Below are 19,528 nucleotides of genomic sequence, written 5' to 3'. Positions count from 1 at the left end.
GCAGTGCCCACTTACCGTTAGCGCCTTCTCACCTACTAACACAAAACTGGAGTCTGTCGCGATGGTACACTGGTCCATCGGCCCCATGGAATTCATTCATCCAGTCTATGTGGGACCGATTGAGTCGGTCCACCTTCTTCTTGGCCAAGACCTGTTGTTTCGCTTCCAACCCATCATAGACTACCAGAGACTCCAGATTTGGGCCCAGGTGCGGCAGGCACTTCCGACATTTCCTTCGGGCCCTGACCAGGCTCAGCTCTGCACTGTGACTCGGGCGCAGCCACCCCATGGGGAAGCAGACGCCCCCACAGGGAGCTGGGACACGATTCAGTCCAAGGCCGGACTCCTCGGGTCCCCGACAAAGGACCGGCTGAGAAGCCACGACACCTTCCTTTGTGAACTTGACCCACCACCGCTTGATGCAGGGTACGCCCCGCGCATCATCGGAGGTGTCCACGTGCAAGGTGCACCTGTTCCTGACGCTGTCCTCGCCTTCTGGGCTGACAAATCGGCCATTTCTGCAGCATTCAGACAGCTTGCGAGATCTCGACCCGAACATTCTTTTCGTCTCCAAGTCTTGCCGGTTCCCGTTGAACGCGGAACATCCTCTTACCATAACCGCAGTGGGCGTGTGCGCCTTAAACCTTCAGTGGAAGCAGCGCTCATTTGGTTTCCTCCAATGACATGCATGTCTATTGGAAGAAGGTCCGGGGACACTCAAAAGTCCCAGGACCTGACAAACATTTTAACAACCTAACGGACATGTTAGCCAAACAAGGGGCCCTGAACGGAACTCCTTGGACATTTGATACAGCTTGGCTTCCCACCCAGCCCACCCTGGAGGTCCACGTTCTCACGCACTGCCGTGCTGCGGCCGGCGCTGAGCCTCGCGACGCCCCCACACGAACCCCTACGCCCGTGGCGTGCGTACCGCCCGTCCGAACCTCCGACTTGGTCGCCCAACAGGCTGGCGACCCCGCACTTTTCAAAATAATTCAGCACCTTTCTGATCCTGTCGCCAACCCCGTGTCGCCTGACGCGTTGAGTGACGACAGCGACCTCAAAGGCTTGCTCTCCGTGTTGCAAAGGCTGCGTCTCGTTCAGGGCCTTCTGGTTCATGACTCCGGGTCTCCGCCTGCCCTGCGGTTGGTGGTTCCACAGAGCCAAAGGGGGATCTTGCTAACATACGCCCACGACGCGCCTTATGCAGGCCACCGCGGACTCAAGGCCACTGTCACCGCACTACAACAGGTGGCACACTGGCCGTGTATGCATAATGTCGTAGCAACCTACATCAAAGGATGCCTGGTTTGCTGCCAGTTTCAGCCAGCAAACCCGAGTCACCGAGCACCACTCCAACAGAAAGGAGTCACCTTCCCATGGTCTGATCTCCAAATTGATTGGGTGGGACCAATGGTCAGATCTCTGAGAGGGAACAAATACTTTCTTACAGTAGTTTGCGCGTTCACCAAGTGGGTAGAATGCCTGCCTGCTCCAAACGACACCGCACACACCACTGCATGCCTGCTGATGAACCACGTGTTCTCCCGGTTTGGGTTGCCCTCACGGGTTAACTCGGACAGAAGAACCCACTTCACAGCCGAGGTAATGCAACAACTTTGGCAAATGCTCGGAATCAAGGCCCAGTTGCACATTAGCCATCACCCGCAGTCATCAGGACAGGTGGAGCGGACTAATCGCACCGTGGTAAATTTGCTAAAAAAGTTTGTGGTTTCCAACCATCGGGACTGGGACACCCGACTCCCATTGATCCTCATGGCGATTCGGGCCACCCCTCACGAAGCCACAGGGGTGGCCCCCTTTGAAATGATGACCGGACGGCGAATGACGCTCCCCCTGCACCTGATGTACCAGCCAGGAGAAACAAACCTAGCCACGGCATACACGACCTCCCAGTACGTGGAGGGCTTGCAAGCCCACCTCCGGGCCACGTTTGCATTTGCTCAACAACGGCTTAAGGAAAGTGTAGAAGGTCAGAAAACCTACTACGATAGGAAAGCCTCACGAACCGAGTTCAAAATAGGTGATCGAGTATGGTACTACTTGTTCGCACAACCAAATGCTAATACTCCACGTGCCCAGACGGGCATCGCCCGGAAATTTCTTCCCTGGTGGGCAGGACCATATGAAATCGTCGACAAACTGTCGCCCGTCGCCTATCAAATTAGGATGAATAAAGGACGTCAGGGGGACCAACTGAGGTGGGTCCACCGAAACCAGATTAAAAGTCACTGCGGTTTTGAACGTCTGGGAACGCGATCGAGCGAATCTCAGGACCAGCATACGCGCGAAACTGACAAAGGGGGGTCACCAGCTGACACCGAGTCAGCGATCCAACCGGCACCCTCGACTGACGCGCCAAACTCCGTCGACTGACCCAGCTGACTTAGATGTTTAAAAGTATCAGACGTGCAAAGGGGGGTCAACACCCCTCTGCACCTACCGAATCCCTAAGTGACACCCACCGAGCGACGCTAATTCGCTTGTCTTTGTTGGTTACTAGAGGATGGTGTGATATGATGATGACCCTGATATTGTGCATGACAGGCCGTGGTGAGTCGGCCAGAAACGGTTGAACACGGACTTGCGGCGAAAATTGCTTTGATAGAATAACCAGGATTGCTTACGAATGATTGCGAGAAGTTAGCATACTGTGTTTTTCTACTTATTTACAGACGCTTGGTGCAACACTTAAGGATACGGTCCTAGCTGTAACACCGATAACATTATGCAGAACTAGACAACTATGAAATGATTTGCAACTCGAATTCAAAAGATTATGAACACTCAAGGTGTTATAATACTTATGAATGGTATGCTGCGTGAAATCAGTTCTTTCGCTAGCTATAAAAAGCTCCCCCGTACTTAGGGCCTTCAAAAGCAGGTCAGAGTATTCTTTTTAAAGCTTTAGTGAGTCTCGCTAATCTAACCAAGCCCCTTTGCCTTCCTTCCCTTAGTCTAGAGTGACTGCCGAGGATACTCTGATTTTTTTTTCTTTTTTTTCTTTTTCTCCCCTCTTTCCCATTTTTCCTTTTACTCCAGTTATCCTTGGATAGTGCACGACTTTTTGGGTGTTTAATTACTCTATAGGAAGATGCGATAGCTAAGAACCTAGCAACGACAGTGTCGCGCTAACCGACCTAAGACTTAAAATTTTTTTTTGACGAATACCCCCAGGGGAGGAGATTCTCCTTGACCTCCAGGTGCCTGAAACAGCATCCCCCTCTTCAAAAGAGAGTTGCGGCCCGTAGTATAGTCCTGGGTTTGTGAGTTTTAGAAGGCAAAAGCCCCCTTCTTCGTTTTCTCTTTTCTTTAATTTGCTGTTCGTTTTCCCTAGTTACTCATTGTATGATACTAGCCTTATCGCCTTAGGAAAAGTTTTCTTCCTTCTCTTTTGTTTGGAATTTCGCGTCTTGCGTCTTTCCCAGGCCCTCGCCTGTTTTGGGACCCGAGTCCCTCAGTTAGCTAACACAGTACCAAGTCAGACACACACTGTTAACTGAATACACATAGAGACACCTTGAAAACACAGACATACACTGCATACACATAACCCTGCCGAGGTTAGGGAAAAGTTGCACCAGTGGTATGTCTTGAGTGTTGCAGCAGAGCGTGACTGGGACTCCGGCCGTCTGACCGTGGCCTGGAACCTGGACCCGTCAACCTGGACATCCTGAAGATTCATCCCTCTTGACGAAGGGGGGATCTGTAACAACTATGGCCTCTGGCCCAGGCCACCCTCTAATTTTTTTTTAGTTTGCTTCTTCAAAAGCAAACTCTCTGCAGTCGCATAAACATTCCACGGCTCAGACAGGATCTAAGCTTGGTTAGCTCTGCAGGTGGTCACACAACCACCAACAAAGCTCTTTTGAAGCCGCTGACCAGGTAACAAAGGAATTTATGCGTCTGCCAAAGGAGTCTATTCGGGCCCTGACTTCCCGGAGCCCGAGAAACGCCCTCAATGAATTGGAATATACAAATGACTGATCAAAGGAATGTTTATGAAGTTTCTTATCAACCAGGGGGGACTCTCTGGCGTCACCCCTCCAGGGGTCACTCCTGGAACATCTAGATGGAGCAACAGCACCGTCAAGTGGTGAAACTTGGAACTATCCTTAGTGACAATTCATAAAAGTAACCACATTTTACACATTTATACCATGATAATTCTTGACAGACAACTGAACTACGAATGATTCATGTTATGTCTTTGTGTGTATGAACGTCCTATGTCATTTGTACTCCATAAGGAATGGAAGGTAATCAATATCTTTCAGTTCAGTCAGATTAGGCTCAAGAACGACCTCACAAATTAGTTTATGATGCATTAATTACGATGTGTGCTAAACGGGTTGTGTGGGAAAACTGATTTGCCAGACTGACCAAATTTAATGCCAAATTATTAATCCCTTTAATAATTTGCTGCGTGAGCGAACAGAAGGGTTTGCCACTCCCTCCTGGAGCCCCGCCCATAGACTTTAAAAAGACGAGAGGATCTCTCACTTCTCTCTCTCATCTTCTTCCGATGCTCTTCTTCCGATCCACTGACTCAAAGACAAGAAACTTGTCCAGCACGTGGCCCCCTTTTGTTCCTGGCAGAAACCATTGCCACGAGAGCCGACGCTCGCTCCACGCCACGCCAAAGCAGGTGCAAACTGCAACGCTGACCCCAAAGAGACTCTTTTACTCCCTTTTTCTTTGTTTTCCCTTTTTTTTCTTCTTCACCATCGGTGACTGTCCGCCAGCAGCGAGCTCCGCCGCCCCGGGGTACACTTGCAACGTACCGCCGGACTCGAGGTTGTGCACCTAAGCCGCACCGCATCTCACCTGCTATTCGGTGGCGCCCCACCGCTGTGCAAGCGCACCTCCAACTGCGGGTCTTCCCCGTACGCAGGCACGCCGCGAACCGAGCTCCAACACCTGGAGTCGGACAGCTGTCCGGCAGAACCAAACTCGCCGGGGAAACATCTCGCCGACCAATCAAGGGACGAGCCGCGCAACTACGTCAGCCCCCGAGCGGCTCCCTTGCTCACCTGTGGAATAGCCCCTTTTTGATTTTTCTTGCCTTTTTGAACGAACATTGACTATTTTTCCCCCTTTTCCAAAGACCTCCCGTTTCTGCTCGTTCTACGCAGTATCCAACTCGTAAGTGCACATTTGATTTTCTCCAATTCGGCATACCGCTGTGTGCAACTTACATTTGAAACATATCACAGACCTGGCAAGTTAAATTTCTCTTTTTCCTGTTTCCTTATTCGTTCGCATTCTTTCCCTATTTTGATTAGCTTTATTTGATTTATTTTCTCCTGACGGTAGGATAGTTAGTTAGGCAGTGTTTTGATTCTGTAGTGTAGCAATCGTGAATAAATGCATGTTTTATTAACTCTATTCTGCCCAAGTCATCGGTGTTTCCGAGTGGATTATTATTTTGTTAGTACAACGAACCACTGAATATCGAGTGTGGCGACTTTAGATTATAAATGACTGATGAAGAAAGGATTTTGGTCATTGTTTGCTCCTGTTAACCCAAAGCAAAGCCAACGTGGTGCCCCTAGAGGTTATCGAGGTAAATACAATTTACCTCTGTAACGTCCAGATTATTAATTCGTCTAAAAGACAACCCAATTATCGCTACAACGTGCTGTGACACAAACAAAAAATAAATAAAAAAATCTTGATGATACTACTATATGTCACCACATTTCCAACAAAGCCCCCAAAACATTGTATTAGCTAGATAAAAGTAACTTGACTGCATACTGCATAGAATATGCAAACGCTCCTTGCTTCTCGAGTTTCCGTGAAAACGTAGCAGACTGTACGTTCCTGTGCACCCAATTACACAAATGGACCAGTACACACTTGAGTGAGAGAGTTCAGACTCGAGCAGGGCTTACGGTACAGCCAGCAGTTAAGTGCAGAAAGTGATTCCCTGCCGAAAATTAATTTGCTGCTGTGATTCGAGAACACTATTTTCACCAAACACAATGAAAAGAATAATTTTCAACTCTTCCAATAACACAATATACTTTAGATTCTCAATTAAAGTTATGGGCAAATATACCTCCGAAATCACAGTTACACTACATTCCACAATATATTGCGCAGCTACTCTTAATATAACCTGCTGGCGGGAATCATTTTTTTCGGGCAGAACAAAGCAAAGTAGCTACATAACGAAATCGCTTGATTGGTGTGGAGTTGCTAATCAATAGTGATTGGAAAACAATGGTATGAACATCGTATTAGTTAGTACGGTGTATACTTTTTCTCTCGCTCTCAAAACGTAAACACAAATGTACTCTTACTTACCGTTCAAGTAGAAAGCAGTCGAAGGCACCTGCACTTCCCAAACCTCGTCTGTTCCTCATTTCTCTCCATCTGGCAAATGCGGCTACAATATAAACTCTTGTTTTGTCGCACTGAAATTAAATAAATTCCCGAAGCAATTGTGATGCTTGATAATGCTCTCTTCGGAGACCAGAAACTCTTTGGATTTGGATTGCTGAAATTTGTCTTTGACGGCACCCGTAGCAGAAAGATGGCGGCGGAACATGGCGGACACTAGAAGGCGTGGCACGGCCATGTAAAATAATTAGTGATTTCTAGACTTACCTTTCTATTTTAAAAAAGTACGTTCATGCGATACAACATATCTTTTTACATACTACTAACACGAATATTTGTTTTTCTTAATGAATGAATTATTACCGTATTTTCCGCACTATAAGGCGCACCGCATTATAAGGCGCACCTTCAATGAATGATATATTTTAAAACTTTTTTCCATATATAAGGTGCACCGCATTATAAGGCACACCTTGAATGAATGACATATTTTCAAACTTTTTCCATATAAAGTCGCTAAAGTAGAGGCTGGGGTTACATTATGCATCCATTAGATGGTGCTGCGCTAAAGGGACTGTCAACAAAACAGTCAGATAGGTCAGTCAAACTTTATTAATAGATTACAAACCAGCTTTCTGACAACTCCATTCACTCCTTAAATGAATAAACAGCTGTTTTATTATTTTCTCTGAGGTAAAGTATTAGTATGAGCTAGCGATCCAAGATGGCAGGATCTTCTGCGCATGCGCGTCACCGATCGTACAGAGTCACCGATAGCGTCTTGACAGCGAGACCTGTTGTGGCTCAGTATTGATCCATATATAAGCCGCACTGGATTATAAGGTGTATGGTCAGCTCTTCAAAAAATTGAAGGCTTTTAGGTACGCCTTATAGTGCGGAAAATACGGTATTTCACCACTAGATGCCATTGTATAATACTGAGTGTACCTTTAAGCTTTCAATGTTATTTTGACTTTGTGCAGATGTAAGCGCTGTGAGGCATGTATGAGAGCTGAATGTGGAGATTGTAATTTCTGCCGAGACATGAAGAAGTTTGGAGGACCTGGAAAGCTCAAGCAAACCTGTGTGTTGCGCCAATGTCTCTCAGTAAGTCACATTTCTTTTTTTCATGGGCCATTAACAGTAATTATCTTCAAACCACCGAAATGCAAAGAAAACTGCTTTTGGCACAGTTATACCTATAAAACAACAGGTCTTGGCATTGCGTCTGCGCTGAGTTCCAGCTGCGCAGCCGATTCATTTCCATTCTATCAGCTTGTTCAAATTACACCGGCTGCGTATGTGCTGCGGATTGACTGAGGCTCAGCTATATCGTGTCAGAGCCCCCCGCACGGATAGACCTTGTTTCTACACATCCGTCGGCATCCCTCAAATGGCAAACTAGCACAGAACACATAGGGCAGGACAGGAAGACAGACACAATTTCAAAATAAAAATTCTGGTTACTTATTACAATAAAATACTCGCCATATCCGATTTCACAATCATGTCAACACCAGCGAACATGGACGAGGAGAGATTTGTAATTGAGGTGGAAAGCAGCAAAATTATACATGACACAGAACATCCTTTTTATAAGGGCAACTTAAAAAAGAATGCTGCATGGTAGAGCTGCACAATTTTTGAAAAAAAAGTAATTGCAATTATTCAGACAAATATTGCGACTGCGATTCAATTTGCGATTTTTGTATTTTACTCATTAAAATGCATGAAAACACGACAATTGTCAGTCAGTTTAGTTTCAGACAAGTAATTTGATCAATATTTTAACAATGCAATACTATAATGTCACTATTTGATTAAAAGTACGAGGCGGAGACGCCCTCTTCTTGTGAATATGCTCAGGGGGGAGCTTTAATGGCGTTAATTTGTGCCACAATTCCGTGCGTAACAAAATGTGTTTCGTACGTACAAAATGTGTTTCGTACGTACCAAAAATGTGTTTCGTACGTACCAAAAATGTGTTTCGTACGTACAAAATGTGTTTCGTACGTACCAAAAATGTGTTTCGTACGTACAAAATGTGTTTCGTGCGTACAAAACAGTCCTCGCGCACGCTTGCTACGTCTCTCCTCAAAACGTACGAAACCTTGATTTACGCTTGCGATGCAAGGGTCGAGGCGTAATATTTGTGCCACAATTCTTAACCAATCAGGAGTCGGACAGGAGAGCAAATCCTGATTGGCTGTTTAATATCCAATCAGGCAGAACTTGGACAACGTGTCATCACGCCGCGTTGCATCATGGGCACTTCTTCGATTTTTATTTGTTTTTTAACAAGCACTCGGTCCTTTCCTGTTTGAATTTTTGTCTGCATTTCTGCTGACTTTTATTTACTTAATAGAAGTTTTGTTATGTTACGGGATGAATCAGCTCCTAACTGCTTTCCTGCTTAGCGGAAGAAGGAGGGAAAACAAGTTTTAGCGCTCATGGTGATGTTGGATGACGGCATAAAATAGAAGAAAAAAAAAGAGAAGAGGCTAACCTGCTACTTAGGTTTTCATTATGGTAAGTTACAAAATACTGTACTGTATTTAAGTCAGTAAATCCTATAGTTTTGTCCTCTTTTGATCGTGCTACTATCATTACAATCTTAAAAAATGCATGCCATCATGAGTGGCGTTGTATAAGAAGTAGAAAAGAAAATGTTAGACCATCCATTTTTCTTTAGTAATTAGTGCCTGGTGCCACTAAAGGTATATCGTGAATAAGAGAAAACATTGAATACCTAAGAGCACTGTGTTTGGCAGTCCAATGCCATAGTTATTGACGTAAGAATTGAATTCATTTTGGTTACAAGACAACCATACACCATGACTAGCAGATGTTGAAATAAACATGTTTGCCCAAAATAATTGTTTTACTAATGTGAGAAACATGGTTGATCTTGTCATTTTTCCATAACAACAGATAGACAATTAAAAATCTGAGCGCTAACCTTGGGTTTTGTTTTTATTACCAGGCAACAAAGATGACAAAGGACACAGAATGCACCTGATGACACCACAACAGAAGTGTCAAAAACACCACGAGAAGCAGAAGATGAAGAAGTGGAGTGGAAAAAATATTGATATCGCGCTATTGGCCCATGCAATATGCATATAACAGACATGCAATAAGTTTCATATGGAATTTTATGCTTTTATCTGAATTTGACCAGTCAGCCACTTGGTAAAATGTGCACCACCATCCACTAGTTGAACATTATTGAAGTCATTACAATTAAATAACTCTGAATACATTTTACTGCATTAGAAATATAATTTGTTCATTAGATAATAAAATCATCATCAGTCATTTCTTTAGATCCATATTAAATATTGCAATATCTATTGCTATATTCAGCAAAATCGCGTATTGCATGATTTTCCAATTTTGTGCAGCCCTAATTCCTGACGTTTTTGAGCCAGCTGATGAGACCAATTTGACTTAGTCATTAAAATGTCTGTAGGAAGAGTCAGAACGTGAAGCTTGAGCTTGACAGCAGAGAAATCAAGAGCTCCTGAAGAATGACAACATTAACATTGGACTATCATAATTTGAAGTTCGAATAGTTGTAATGGCCTGTTTTGCAGCATTCCAAATCAAACATTTTTAAAATATTTTTTCTCCTGTAAGTTGTCGACACTTTTACTGAACTTATTTAAATGTGTCTTGCAAACAGTATCATTGACAATTAGAAAAATAAAAAGTGTCACACACACACTGTATTCGGAACAACCTGTAAACAATAACCAAAATACTATTGCAGGTACAGTGCCAATGCAGTACATGACACATTTATGGTTTCAAGATTAAAGTGCGGAAGTGCACACACTGCACATTTGCCCATCATTGACCAAGAAGACCTCAGAGTACTGTACTCACGATGATGTATTGAGAATGCAAGACCCAAGAGGTTCCACAGATGAAAATATATTACACATTGTATTTGTAATTGACACTTAATGATGCATTATCGATCAACAAACAGCAAACTGTACATTTTGTTTTTAAATCAAATGAATCGTCCTCAGTTACAGTGCATCTTTGCAGTTTTTATTTCAAGTTTTACACACAGTAGGCATGGTAGACTGCTATTGTGGAGCCATCCATCGCCGTCCCATCCATCTCAGCTGTAAAAGGCTGCTTTAGTGATTTGTTTGAGATGGCATTTATGTGCACAAGTATACAGGTAATGACAACAAAATTAACTCGTGAATTGAATTCAAGAGCTGATATCTCATAATTTTCCACGATCTTCATAACTAATCAATATCACTAACGTACTTAAATCAGTAACTATGGCATTGTGTTAACAGTGCTTTTGGACATTCCATGTTTTTTTCTGTCTGTTAGTTACACGATATACATTTGGTGGCACGAGGCACTAAAAATGCATAAGAAAATAAAGAAAGGGGGTGGCGATTTTTTTTTTTCTTCATCATAACTATGCACATCCATTGCCAATGTCATGTATGTAACTATTACATACAATTTTGATTGTCTTGGAAGCCTGTGTGTGATAGTGGCCAAGTTAAAAGATGCTACTTTTATGCTACTTACCGTAATGAAAATGTTGAAAGTAGTCTTCGATTCGGAAGTTAGCGTCCCCCCCAACGGTCATCCAACGGTCCCATGAGGGCTAAAACTTGTCTTCCGCTAAGAAGGAAAGCAGTTGGGAGCTGCTTCACCCCGTAATATAAAACTTTTGTTAAGTAAATAAAAGTCAGCAGAAATGCAGATAAAATACAAACAGGAAAGCACAGAGTGCTAGTAAACAAAACAAAACAAAACAAAAAATCGAAGAAGCGCCCATGATGCAACGCGGCATGACGACATGTCAAAGTTCTGCCTGATTGGATATTAAACAGCCAATCAGGATTTGCTCTCCTGTCCGACTCCTGATTGGTTAAGAATTGTGGCACAAATATTACGCCTCGACCCTTGCATCGCAAGCGTAAATCAAAGTTTCGTACGTGTTGAGGAGAGACGTAGCAAGCGTGCGCGAGTACTGTTTTGTACGCACGAAACACATTTTGTACGTACGAAACACATTTTTGGTACGTACGAAACACATTTTGTACGTACGAAACACATTTTTGGTACATACAAAATACATTTTGGTACGTACGAAACACATTTTGTTACGCACGGAATTGTGGCACAAATCTAACGCCATAAGCTTTGACCTACATTATGCTTCGAAACCAAATAATTTGCCAATAAAAACAATACATTGAGGCTCAGGCTATGTTGAGATTATAATATAGTTACATATCCAGAATAATAACACAGAATGGAAAATAACATCCCAATTTTTTTTGTAGCATCATTAAATTCAAACAAGACAAAGAGAACCATTAATAACTGAATGCGAACAATTTTCAAGTATTACTGTCAACATTTAAACAGGTAAACATTGCACACTATTATGCACTTATATCAAGTAAACAAACCTTTAAATCTCAATACTCATGACAAAACTCTTGTATTAATAGTGCAAAACTGAGGTTTGTCCATTGTGAGCATGAGGCTTTTGAAGCCTTTCCCTGACAGAATTTAGGGGAATCATTTCCTTGACAATATAACGGGTTATAGCCCATTCTTGTAATTTCTTTGTGCCTAACTAGCCCTTGTAATTTCTTTGTGCCTATGCAAACATTTTTCATAAGGCGTGACTAACATGAATGCTGCTGTTTGTGATGTTTGCGTAGCACAGCCGCTAGTTGTGGCCTCCCTCGTCAGTCTTTTTTGAACCTGCTTGACATGCTCAGGGTTCCCGCGGGGTCTAAAAAAAAAAAAAAAAAGTCTTAAAAAAAAAAAAAAAAAAAAGTCTTAAAAAAAAAAAAAAGTCTAAAATTCAGAAAGTTAAATTTTAGGCCTAAAATGTCCTTTAAAAAAACAGCCATATTTTCATCCTAGGTCTAAAATTTAATTTACCCAAGTCTAACATTCTTACATCCTCTCCTTACATTCTGAGAAGTGTCTGCTCTGTAAAAAGAAAGAACAAAAAATGTGCGTGTTGCGTTGTTTCTATTTGCGCGCTCAAAGTGAAGGAGACATTTGAGGGGGTGCGTTTGCATTGTAGTTCAATGTAGTTCTGGCGGGCGGGAGCGAAGGTACGTGGGGCGGTGCAAATGAGATGTTTGGTGAGATTTGACGAGCCGTGGCTTGTTTTACCGCGAGTTACGACAACAGGAGGGGGAGGAATTATCGTTGTTGCTGTCTGCGGACATAACCGAGCTCAACATGTCAAGCTAACACTACCGGGACAAAAACAAACAGGCAGGGTGGTGAATGACGAACTTGTATGTATTCACTTTTTTGTTTTTGTGACATTTGTTGAACTGTGTACCCAAAACAAAATAAGGCATCACTATTGATATTAGCCAAAGCATTATTAGCACAGTGGTGTCCTGTTAATTGCGATGCTGATTTTATTTTATTTTTTTCTGAGAGGACTTTTGCCATAATGTAAGTAGGCTGCGATGAGTGAAGCAAAGCAAAGCCCTTATCTCCCGTGTGTGCGAATGTCAATGAAGCGGCCACGTCCAGAGGTGGACTGTGAACACACTGTACAGCTCTGGCAATGAAACGCTAGTGAGTAAAGCTGATCGAGACATTTGTTTTTTTTTTTCATTTCCTTTATTTAACCAGGCAAGAAACTCATTGGAAGTAACAATCGCCAATCCAAGAGTGATCTGATCACAGGCTTACAAAGCCCCTTCAGCGAGGGAAACTTGACTTGACATTCGATGTTTGATTTTCACTCCTACCATCTATTCAGTTATAAGGAACTACCTACTACATGATGATACTGATATTTATCATATCACATATTTTGGGCAATTTGGGGATATTTAAAGGCAAGGCAAGACAAGTTTATTTGTATAGCACATTTCATACACAAGGCAACTCAATGTGCTTTACACAAGGAAAGACAACACATAAGCATCAAGAAACAGTAGTTAACATTCAGAGGAAGAAAAATAAATGAAAATAGGTTGCAAAATTTAAAATAATTAAAAAACACTTAATTAAAGCTGTTTAAAAGTCCCTGATCAAAGGTATAAGAAAAAAGCAAAGTTTTTAACCTGGATTTAAAAGCATTTACACTCGGGGCTGACTTCAATTCTGTTGGTAGCCTATTCCATCTGTGTGCAGCATAATAGCTAAATGCAGCTTCACCATGTTTGCTTCGAACTCTGGGTTCCAGTAGTTGGCCCAAGTCTGTAGCTCTCAGAGCCCTGCTGGTTTGTACTCAATCAGCATTTCTTGGATATATTCAGGACCCAAACCATTTAGTGATTTATAGACAAGTAGCAGAACTTTAAAATCGATTCTACAGCTGACTGGGAGCCAGTGTAAATCCTTAAGTACTGGAGTAATATGTTCTGATCTCTTTGTTTTGGTCAGAACTCGAGCTGCAGCGTTCTGAATGAGCTGCAATTGTCTCATGTTCTTTTGAGAGAGTCCAGTCAGAAGACTGTTACAGTAATCTAGTCTGCTGGAGATAAAAGCATGGATAAGCTTCTCTTGGTCTGCTTGAAGCATGCAGTCCTTCAGTCTGGATGTTTTTCAGTTGGTAAAAGGCTGTTTTAGTGATGAATTTAATATGATTGCTGAAGGTCAGTTCTGAGTCTATTAGTACCCCAAGATTTCAAACTTGGTCTTTAGTTTCTAAAGACAGTGACTCAAGCTGTTTTTTAACAGCAATCCTCTTTTCTTTATTGCCGAAAACAATGAGCTCCGTTTTGTTAGCTGAAGGAAATTTTGGTTCATCCAGTTGTTAATTTGCTCTAGAGAATGACACAATACGTTAATAGAACTGCTGTTATTTGGGGACATTGATAAATACAGTTGTGTGTCATCTGCATAACTATGATAGTCAACATCGGCGTTCTGAAGCATTTGAACCAAAGGTAACATATACAAACTGAACAACAGGGGTCCAAGGACTGACCCTTGAGGGACCCCACATGTCATGGCCTTTCGATCAGATTCAAAATTTCCAATAGTCACAAAGTAACTCCTTTCCTCCAAATAGGACCTGAACCATTTAAGGACTGTTCCATTTCACCCCACCCAAGTTTCCAGCCTGTCTAACAGTATATTATGATCAATCGTGTCAAATGCTGCACTGGAAAAAGGACAAAATGACCATAAATGTCCAAAAATATTCACACTTTTTTTTGGGGGGGGGTCTTCGGTCGGTCGTGAAGTTGGTCTAAAATTTTTCTCATAATGGTCTAAAAAGGTCTAAAATTTCATTGAGTGATTACTGCAAGAACCCCGCATGCTTAGTACTGAAGTCGGTGGTGCTTTTTTAAGTGGTGATATAAGTTGGTCTTGTTGCCTGTAGGTCTGGCTACTCGTTGATAGCACATTTTGTATCTGGCGCTTTTCTTTTGGTCCACGTCATATTTGTCGAATCCGAAATACGTCCAAATAACAGACCTACCATCCTTTTTTGGCAGAAGTTGCTCTCTCTCATCTCCTTTGTAGCGGTAGAAGTCCCTTCTTCCATTAAATCCACTTCAGTGTACGGCAGTCAAGGTGCACTCGTTATGTTTGCGCTGTACAGAATGAAGGCACTGGAGCGCCAAAAAAATAATAAATAAATAAAAACAAAGGCACCCGAGCACAGACAAACTTGTATGAGCTGATTGGCCAGCACCATTAAGACTCGCACATTGGCAATTGTGGTTGGATAATGCAGCTTTCACTCAAACAACAAAGGGGAAAAAAAGAAAAACTATATAAAACTTGGTCAAAGCTCGATGTCGGTTAGATTTAGATTAATCGTGCAGCCCTACTGCATGGAAGGTCATAGCAGAAGCTATGGGAGTGGCCGGTGAGTTCAATCAAAGGAAGTCCACCTCTCTTTCTGCTTCTCTGTTGAGCACACTTTCTGTGTGTGTTTGTCGTTTTTAATGCCACATTGTTGGCGACGGAGTAGCCGGACCGCAGCTGTGCGTGGCTGGTGAGTGTTGTCCATAAAATTGATGTGGTTGGCGCATGCAGTTTAGTTTAGTTTGGTTTAGTTTATTCATTTTTTCCTTTTGGACACATTACAGCTTACATCAATCACATCACATCATTTGCAACATTGACATCCGAAAGAAGGGCTGACGGGTAGAAGCCGAAGCTTATTTGAGACCCGTCCCCATCGACCCATTACTAACACATCAATCATATACATTATTTGGAATAGTCATTCATTTTTATCGTCATCCATCCCATACTATCCCAGACACTGCTCGCTCAGTTCATCTTGAATGTCCGTGTGTAGATTGTGGCTAGTCCCAATCATTTGGAACTGGTGAGTCTGTCCCCAGACGCCACCAGCAGGCCCACCCCGCCAGGCGAGCAGCCAAGGCAAGCGCAATTCTTCTCTTTCACCAGTAGCGTCTTCGCTGACCTCGGATCAGCTTTCACACATGTGCTTTCCAGAAGAGTAGATCGGCTTGCATTCTGCCCATTGCGATTCAAGCAATTTCAGCACAGGTAGCACCACTGGTTGCTAGCATGTTGTAGATCTGATGACTCCTGTGCGCTGCCCAGCCTAGCTCACCCAGCAGAGCAGTCCACACCAGCCGCATTCCAGGAACCAGACCACCATCCCCATTTTGCGTATTGACAGCAGTTTCATCGTAGCCACAATACAGCCTTATCATGTAGCCTTGACTGTTACAACAAATGTCCAAACGGAATTCGAGCCAGACAATATTTAGATTCAAACGGGATGTAACGATTATCGGCCGGTTGTAACTTTTTGCAACCTCAGTTCCAAAGGAATTGAGCTCCTGTGGCCTGAACATGCCACTGTGGGGGGTGGGGAGCACAAGAACATCCCCCACAAACAGCCACAAATGCTCTGACTGACACGCGCACGCGCACACACACACAAATCAGGACAGTAAAAGCCTTTTTAGAAACTTGACTTTCTTATTTTGCAACAGAACAATGAATTATGAAATGTTATGTTTGCCATTTGTGAAATGTTGACTCCATGAAATGTCATGAAAATGTTCCATTGCAGTGGCAGATTCTCCACTAAACTTTCATGTGTATGCACGTTTTAACAGTGTAAGCTAGGTAACATTTTATTTGAGGTATTCAATTGTACGTGTTGCATTGGTTGAATTCTGACCTTAGAATCTTAACACACATGGGATCCAGATTCAATCTGATTAGTCAACCAAAAACCTCCCCCAGCTGGTAACTTTCCACTGTGGTCTCAACCGGCCCCCCTGGTGTGGAGGCCGCCGCCTTCCCAATTTAAAAGCACGCTCCCTGCGTGCTGCTCTCTCTCTTCTCCGCTGCTCTTTGGCTCCCGCTTCTTCGCTGCTCCTTGGCTCCTTCCTGGTCTCCATCGGCGCGGCTGCCAGACAAAGGGCTAGCCCAGCTAGCTTAACCTCCAGCACACGGCAACGCACAGAAGCCATCGCGTGTAGCGACAGGCGCAGCGAAACACGCTGCTTTTAGTCCCTGCAAAGGCTCAACGGATGGTGCTTTTCCCAAGCACCGAGGCCTCAACCAAGAGGGCCGCTTCCCAGCCAGCAGGTTGACCCCGTGACGCTCAGTTGGCCAGCCGGACGACCTCTCTCTCCCTCTCCTGAACTGAACCTTCTCCATTCTATCTTCAAACGGGCTTGGCGAGTCTCCATCCAGGGTCCTGCTTCTCAGACCAACCCCATCTGTAAGTGCAACTTTGCAGGCCTTTGCCCTAGTACAAATTGGTGCAAACTAGGTTGATTGTGGGTCCCATGTTGGTTTGATTTAAGAAATCTATCACCTTGGCTAAGACCGTTCTTTTTTTCTTCTTTTCTTCTCCTTTGATTATTTTTATTATTTTAGTTCTCGTTTCATTGCCTATCATAGTAGTTAGTTTTGCTTCTTTAAATTCTAAGTAGATTATCCCACCTAGGTTAGAGAATAAACGTGCACAAAACTCAAAACCTGGTTTACTGTGTGTGTGTTTCATCAATTTATAGTGACCTCTAAGCTGAACAAAGAACTCACAAAATTGTAGTAAGGGCACAACCTTCATTTTAATGACTGATTCAACGAGGTTCTCATCTGTTATCCTGATAAAATTATCAAAAAGAGATGTGGTGCTCCGCAGGCAAGCTCAACTTAATTTAAATATTAAGTTTGAGTCTCCTTCAATTAATGAGCCAATTGATTATTAATTTAATAATTAACAATTATTGATTTAATAATTAATTGGACCGATTTCCCTTACATAATGGTGCCCCTTTGGTGAGGCCAATTTATGTTACATATTTTGTGAAACACACACATGTAACAATCCAAAAACAGCTTAGTGCAGCGTGTTCTTCTGGGAAAATTTCAGCTCGTTTCCATAGCAATCTAACTACAACTTTATGCCAGAGCCAATCCGCTGTATAAAAGCAGTGTATTTGAATCGCTAAATAACAGTCTAACGACTAGTTATTGAGAAGAGAATGAATTTGTCGACTATGTGAATGTTACACACACAAAAGTGGAAGAGTAACGATCACATTTTTTCTATTGCATGCAAAACTTTTTAGGCCTGGGAATGTTTTTTCTAACTCGTCACGAATTCTGATTGGGTTAAAAATATATTCCAAACCTCACGTGGCGCAATCAGCTTAGCTACCTGATTACGTTACAAGCCTTTAGGCTGAGGAAATAGTCTCGTGCACGAAATTCTGCATTCAGACCACCATTTGAGTCACAGCACATTTCTCAAGGTGTTAAGTTGACTCCCTTTTGTCGGGTTTAGCGTAAGGCACATGGTGCTAAAACTGCTAGCCTTTTGTGTAAAACACACGTGTTAAGATCCGCCATCTTTGGAGGCGTATCCTTAACTTAACTGGGATTCAGGTAACCACCCCTTGAAACCAGTCGACCAATAAACTAATTTGAGGGGCGGGCCCAACGGCCAGACTTCCAAGTCGCTCCTCATTTGGCTGTGGCCTCCAAGAGAGGATCACGTCTCACCACGTGACCCCCCACTGAGAGCCCAGTCTCTGCCAAATTGTAGCACTGAATAACTAGTTATACAGTTCGCTTAAATTGTTGAAATTAGATTTCCATCTGATTAACACTAAAGTGTACTGTTTGCTTAATACTCATATTGCTACACGGCCAGCTGCCAAACTACAGCTACTATAGTTGACTCCTGCTTTCTAGCAACTCACGTGTGAAGAGGGACACATCGCAGCCCTCTCCCCCCGTGAGCCTACTGTCTGCCTTCTTCAACATCGCATTCAAAGCACTTTATAATTTAAATAATCAAGTTACCGTGATTTGAAACTAATCGAGGGATTTAAATTTCTACTGTACCGTCCTAACCTATGATTCTTACTGGATTTAAGACAATTTAACATCACGTGTCTTCGCCACTCTTAAACGTTACATTATAATATTTTTCCTACTCCTGTTTCACCAAGTGTTAACATTGAGTTTAGGGTTAATATTTTTGTACGTTTTGCACTTTTTAATCTTCATTAATTCCGTCGTGTTTAATGAATTAACACCGTCTTACAGGAAGTAGTAGTTTTCTCTTTCCCCTCGACGCGAGTCCTTATAGGATACTAGTATCGCGATATAAACCCGTGCGAATTAAAACGTTTCCGTGGTTTCCGCTCCTTGATTTATTTAAATTATAATTATTAGTGTCTTCTTGATAATTCGGCGTCAGTGCCGCGCATAACAACACGCGCGATTATCCGTAAGGAGTGAATTTAACGTGTTTGACAGATTGACAGCTGGCGACACACGCACGCGCAACTTCCGGTGACGTGCCACTCATTGACAAAGTTTACGTTAGCGGCGTCTTGCTAACAACTTTGCTTGCCAAGTGCTACGATTTTAAAACTTGTGCAAGGTATTTAAACACTCGTTTTAAGACACATTCTGTGTCACTTACGAGCGACGGAGTTGTTTTGTCTATGCGGTAAAGTCATAAAACTTTATTGATCGAACAAAGTACGACTCTATACTACACACAGGAGCCTCGTTGCGTTTTAAACGCCGACGGCGTCCTCCTTTGGCTATTCACGGTACCGCAGCCGAGGAACTTTTGCCAACAAAATTAAAACGCTTGATAACTTTAATTATTGACTAACCAAAGAGTTTGTTTAAATAATTAACCACCGTTTTC

At 42.9% G+C, this 19,528-nt stretch overlaps 1 protein-coding gene across 4 annotated transcripts in view; it reads left to right on the top strand.

The window, feature by feature from the left end:
- Window positions 1-19,528, top strand: part of kdm2aa (lysine (K)-specific demethylase 2Aa) — a 568,226-nt gene that overhangs the window by 314,665 nt on the left and 234,033 nt on the right. For all 4 annotated transcript variants that reach the window (XM_077524205.1, XM_077524208.1, XM_077524204.1 and 1 more), the window contains one exon: window positions 7,353-7,476. In XM_077524205.1, the coding sequence (XP_077380331.1) occupies window positions 7,353-7,476 (124 nt within the window). The remainder of the gene's footprint in view (window positions 1-7,352; window positions 7,477-19,528) is intronic.

This window comes from Festucalex cinctus, chromosome 6 (genome assembly GCF_051991245.1).
Source record: "Festucalex cinctus isolate MCC-2025b chromosome 6, RoL_Fcin_1.0, whole genome shotgun sequence".
Taxonomy (NCBI): Eukaryota; Metazoa; Chordata; class Actinopteri; order Syngnathiformes; family Syngnathidae; genus Festucalex; species Festucalex cinctus.
This window is presented reverse-complemented; position numbering and strand designations above follow the sequence as displayed.